Below are 6,000 nucleotides of genomic sequence, written 5' to 3' on the forward strand. Positions count from 1 at the left end.
GGACCAGCCTGGGCAACATGGTAACCCGCATCTGTACAAATAATACATATTAGCCAAGTGTAGTGGCAAGTAGTCCAGCTACCTGGGAAGCTGAAGTGGAAGAATCATCTGAACCCTGTAAGTCGAGGCTGCAGTGAGCCATGATTGTGCCACTGCACTCCAGCCTGGGTGACAGAGAAAGACCCTGTCTCAAAAAAAAATAAATAAAGAGTAGAACCTAGTTCTCTAAAAAGTCAAGGCAGAGAGTAAACTCTAGGAAGAGAGTATGTATGTTGAGGAGGAAGGGAGGTGGACAAGCAGAAGGAAAAAACCCAGAAATGTGAGGCCAAAACAAAACCACCTAAGTTGCCAACACTGTCCTTTTTACCTTCACTAGTTCACAGACAAGCATCAAATGTTACTGAAATAAGTAACTGTTTCCCTAAAGACTCAAAGTATACCTAGAACACTGGCTCTACATTAACATAGTAATCCTGACAGTTTCTAGGGAAAGTACTCTATTTAGGAACTTCCATGGTAAATTCTCAAACTAATTTTATTAATAATTACCACGATCAAAGTTGAAAAAAGTTATGTTTTGTTCTTTTTTTTGAGAGGGAGTCTCATTCTGTCGCCCAGGCTGGAGTGCAACAGTGTGATCTCAGCTCACTGCAACCTCTGCCTCCCAGGTTCAAGCGATTCTACTGCCTCAGCCTCCTGAGTAGCTGGGACTACAGGCGCCCGCCACCACGCCCAGCTAATTTTTATATTTTTGGTAGAGACAGGTTTCACCACACTGGCCAGGCTGGCTGAAACTTCTGACCTTGTGATCCGCCCACGTCGGCCTCCCAAAGTGCTGGGATTACAGGCATTAGCCACTGCGTCCAGCTGAAAAAAGTTTTTTAATATACTTGTGTATCAAAAATTCACTCATTCATGTATGAAATCAATAAATACTTAATTAAGCCCTGTGTACCAGGCATTGTTCTAGGCCCCAAGGAAAGTCACAAACAAATCAAAATCTCTATCCTCATGGGGTGGAACAGACAATAAACTAATAATGTCAAGTGGCAATAAGTGCTGTAAGAAAAAGCAGCAAGTAAGGATAGAGTGAAGGGGCAGAGTACTATTTTTTAGGTGGTCAGAGAAAATCTTTCTGATAAATTGTATGTAAATGAGGACCGAAAGGACTAATGAGAAAGCAATACACTCAGATTTCTAGGGAAAGAGCAAAGGCTCAAAGATGGGAGTGTGCTAGGTACTAACAAGAAACATCAAGGTTTGGAGGCCAGGCACGGTGGCTCACGCCTGTAATCCTAGCACTTTGGGAGGCCAAGGCGGGTAGATCACCTGAGGTGGGGAGTTTCAGCCCAGCCTGGTCAACATGATGAAATCCCATCTCTACTAAAAACACAAAAATTAAGCAGGTGTGGTGGTACCTACCTGTCTCGCTATGTTGCCCAGGCTTATCTCCAACTCCTGGGCTCAGGTGACCCCCTTCCTCAGCCTCCCAAAGTGCTGGGATTACAGGCATGAGCCACTACACCTGACAATTATCAAAACTTTTTAATCTAAGTGAGATGGGGAACCACTGAAGGGTTCTGAGCAGAGACATTTTAAAAAAATTATGCTGGCTATTTTGTGAGAATAAACTGTAGAAGGGGCAAGGGAACTATTGAGATACTAGTCAGCTGACTATTGCAGTACACAGGTAAAGGATTAGGTGGCTTGGACCGACACTTGGTGGAAGTCTTGAGAAATAGTCAGATTCTAAAGTCAAAGATGACAGGACCTGCCGATGTATGTGGGATGTGAAGAAACAGGGGCCAGGAATTACTCCAAAATTTTTGGCCTGAGCAACAACAGGAAGAATGGAGATACTCTTTAGTGAGATAGCAAAGAAGGTTTTGTAGGAGGGAGGACAATGGAATCAGGAGTTAGGTCCCGGACTTGCTATGTTGAAATGCCCATTAGATACTGAAATGTAGGCATCTGGATATAGAGTCTGGAGTTCATCAGAGAGGTCTGTGCTGGAAATACAAATATGGGAATCATCATCATATAAAGGGTGTGGGACTACAACTACATACTTATTCTATGGCAATAAAACAGATGTTCCTCTCTTCATAAACCAAGTCCTAAAATAGTAAAAAACAAAACAACAAAAAAAATCACAATTCAAAGAATTTCTACAAATCCCCTATGGAAAAGCAAATTATACCACTGACAGCAGCAGTTTTCAACATTTTTTTTCCGTAGCTCTATACAGGACAGGTGACCTTCACATACATGAAACTTTCTCGTGGATAATATTCTTGGATTTTTATGGACTCCAATAATAAATGGTATAGAGAAGTAAATCACTAACGATAGTCCCTAATCCCAGACAGCTATTTAAATTTCTCATTAGCCATGGGTAGGCTTCTTTAACTTCTTTTTTCGGTCCCATTCAAAAAAGTACAGTACACCAAAACTCAGAATGATGTTTATAGGAGTAAGTGGAACCTATCCTTCTAGTCATCGTCAAACAAGTATCTGTTATCAGTCTCTAAAAACAAATTACTTTGATGCTTAACAGCCTAATATCTGCATACTAATATATCTCAATTGATAACCCTGATCTGAAGTCTTGCAACAGATGAAAAAATAAAATTCTGATTAACTTTTTCTGAACCAGGGTTATAAGATGTACAACCGAGTCTCAAAATGTTATGGTGCCTTTTCTTCACACACTGAAATTCATTAGTATATTCTGATCCGATTTTGAAGGGATTAACAACTTAATCATGCCCCAAGGCATTTCATGGATAACTAGGTGATTTATAAACCCCCTTCATACTCCAAGAAATAACAGACTAGTTACTAAAAGATATTCTACTCACACTAACTTCATTAAGACCTCAAACACTCAAAAGCTGCAGAAAAAAGTACTCTGAATCCAAATTTGTACTTTATACACAATAGAGCTCCTGCATCAACTTAGAAGAAATTACAGCTTTTATTTAAAACGTATCGTCAAGAGACTGTAACACAGATTTCCCGTCTATGGAGTTTTTTCTAAAAGCTGGAATATTACGTATTCCAGCCAAGAAATCAAGAGTTCTGTTGGGAACTCGGGACAAAAATTTCCTACGATTTTCAGGGGAAGTGTAACAACACGCAAAATTAACAAGTCTCGAATACACCGTTGTCAGGAAGACCCCAGATACAAAGCTGTTTCTCCACCTCCGCCGAACCCCACGAGTTCAGAAATTCTAGACTAAGCAGTCCAGCGGAGAACACAGCAGCCTCTGGAGAGAGGGAGGTGCAAACGTCTCGGCCGGTTGGGCGGGAAGGGGGGCTGGGGAACAGGCAGGGGTTTCGGGGCACTTACAGGTCCGTCAACACCATAAGCTCCGAGTAGGCCCGGTGAAGCAGAAATTCAATGAGGGTGCTCAGCCGGTAGCCCGGGCTAGCCGCAGCTGCAGCAGCCGCCGCCACGGCGGCTCCCGGGGGAGGAGGGGCTGGGGCAGACTGGGGTCCGCCACTGCTCCCACCGCCGCCTCCGGGCGGGACCAGCTGGTGGTTCTCCAGCTGCACTGGGGCCATGGCGGCGCAGGACCGGGCTTGGCTCAACGGCACAGGATACGGTCCTCAAGCCTCCCAGGCGCTCGGTCACCGCGCCGAAGCCGGCGCGGGCAGAGTCACCACCGCCTACCGCCAGGCAGCCTCAGAACAGGAAACCGTGCGCTGACCGCGGAAGCCCGCCCCCATGTAGCGAGAAGTCCGCCGACCCCAGGGACGGGAGCGAGGGGCGGGGGGAGGCGGGGAACCGGGGGAAGCAGGGCGGCCCCGCAGAGGGGAAGCTGCGCGTCCGCAAATGCTCAGCAGCAGCTTCGCCAGACAGCCGCAACGTACATGCTGACCGGCCGAAGCGGAAGTCTTTCGGCAGAGCGGAAGGGGGATCTGCAGTGGACCTTTTCGACAGCTCAGTATCTGTTCTCTCCGCTGTCTAGCGCGGCAGCGCTGGGGGGCGCGTGGGAGTGAGGCGGTACCGGTGCGCGCGCGGGAAAGCGGAAAAGGGAACCGCGCGCCGCCGGAAACCGGGATGAGGGCGGAGCCGGAGTCGTCAGCGGGCACGTAAGCAGGTGCCCCGCCCTTACCCCCCGCCGCTTTCACTCCAGCCTCTGCCTTCTGGCGTTGTAAGGGCGACAATTTGCCTAGAGAAATCGTCCATCGCTCCCTAACTGGGGCACAAACACACAGCGGGGGGAGCCTCCTCTAGATGATCGTGAATTCTGGATCTGGAATAGCGAAGAAATGGTAGCGGCCGCGCGCTTGTGAGTCTCAGGCCTTTGCTCCTCCCATACACGTCCACGGCGCGTTACGTGGGAGAACGTTTTCGCCTTTTTTTTTTTTTTTTTTTTTAACTGTGGGAAGACGTGCAAGAAAATATGATTGCGGGTAGGGACAGGGCCGCTGGCAGAATAACTGAACTTTTTAATAGAGTCCGGTGTATGCTGAGGTCGTCACCGTCCCCCAAATCCTGTCAGTCCCATACAAAAACGGTCCTTGAATCCCCTGCTATGGGGTTTCATGCACTTTTTGTCCTTACTCTGGCAGTCACCGCTCTAATCCGAAGGGCTTTTCAGTTCGTCCATCCCTACCACCACTTCCCCCCACGTCAAATCCACATTTAATTTTTTGCATCTGCTTTAAAACAGCGATTCTCAACCTTAGCTGCACTTTGGAATTACCTGAGGAGCTTTTTTAAAAAAAAATACTTGGGCCTATGGGTTCCACCCCAATAGGTTCATATTTAATTGATCTGGCGCGAGGTCTGGGTTTGGGGACTTTCTGAACTTTCCCAAGGTGATTCTAATATGCAGCTAACGTAGAGATTCACTATTAGAAGCATTCATTGCTGTGACCTCTCTTAAACATCTTTCTGCAGTTTCATCTCCCTCTTCTCTTAGGTGTAAGAGAAGTTCACACTGGTCCCTAAGGTTAGAGTACTCACGCGGTCATCACTTGAGTAATTCTTTAGCATTGTTGAAACCGGCTCATCTGCTTCTGAAGGTGTAACCTCACTCGCTCCCTCCCTTGGTGGTCCTAAAACACATTGAAACAGAATATCATTATACTAGTTACTAAAATGCATTGGGATTATTTATACGCCCTATGGGTACGGTTGCTGGAAGGCAGCTACCTCATTTTTAAGTGTTACTTTTATTTTTGGTTGATGATACTATGTATTTATGGCATACAATGTGATGTTTTAAAACATGTATCCATTGCGGAATGACGAAACCATGCTATTAACGTATCTATCAAATTATATACATACTTCTTTGTGGTGAGAAAATTTTAAGTTAACTTTTAAGGCTGGGCGCGGTGGCTCAAGCCTGTAATCCCAGCACTTTGGGAGGCCGACGCGGGTGGATCACGAGGTCAAGAGATCGAGACCATCTGGTCAACAAGGTGAAACCCTGTCTCTACTAAAAATACAAAAAGTTAGCTGGGCATGGTGGCGCGTGCCTGTAATCCCAGCTACTGAGGAGGCTGAGGCAGGAGAATTGCCTGAACCCAGGAGGCGGAGGTTGCGGTGAGCCGAGATCGCGCCATTGCACTCCAGCCTGGGTAACAAGAGCGAAACTCCGTCTCAAAAAAAAAAAAAAAAAGTTAACTTTTAGGCCGGGCGCTGTGGCTGACGCCTGTAATCCCAGCACTTTGGGAGGCCAAGGGGGCTTGATCACGAGGTCAAGAGATCGAGACCATCCTGGCCAACATGGTGAAACCATGTCTCTACTAAAAATACAAAAATTTGCTGGGCGTGGTGGTGTGTGCCTGTAGTCCCAGCTGAGGCAGGAGAATCTCTTGAACCCGGGAGGTGGAGGTTTCAGTGAGCCGAGATCGTGCACACAGCGAGACTCTCTCAAAAATAAATAAATAGGCCGGGCGCGGTGGCTCAAGCCTGTAATCCCAGCACTTTGGGAGGCCGAGGCGGGCGGATCACAAGGTCAAGAGATCGAGACCATCCTG

The 6,000-nt window shown here is 47.0% G+C and overlaps 1 protein-coding gene across 3 annotated transcripts in view; it reads right to left on the reverse strand.

The window, feature by feature from the left end:
- The window catches only part of MED14 (mediator complex subunit 14), a 91,147-nt gene extending 86,867 nt beyond the window's left edge, over positions 1-4,280 (reverse strand). For 2 of the 3 annotated variants that reach the window (XM_039475384.2, XM_039475383.2), the window contains exon 1: positions 3,353-3,870. In XM_039475384.2, coding sequence (XP_039331318.1) covers positions 3,353-3,567 — 215 coding nt within the window. In that variant the 5' untranslated portion in view covers positions 3,568-3,870. The other variant, XM_039475385.2, reaches the window with a different exon arrangement.
- Between the last annotated feature and the right edge of the window lie 1,720 nt (positions 4,281-6,000).

This window comes from Saimiri boliviensis, chromosome X, assembly GCF_048565385.1.
Source record: "Saimiri boliviensis isolate mSaiBol1 chromosome X, mSaiBol1.pri, whole genome shotgun sequence".
Classification (NCBI taxonomy): Eukaryota; Metazoa; Chordata; class Mammalia; order Primates; family Cebidae; genus Saimiri; species Saimiri boliviensis.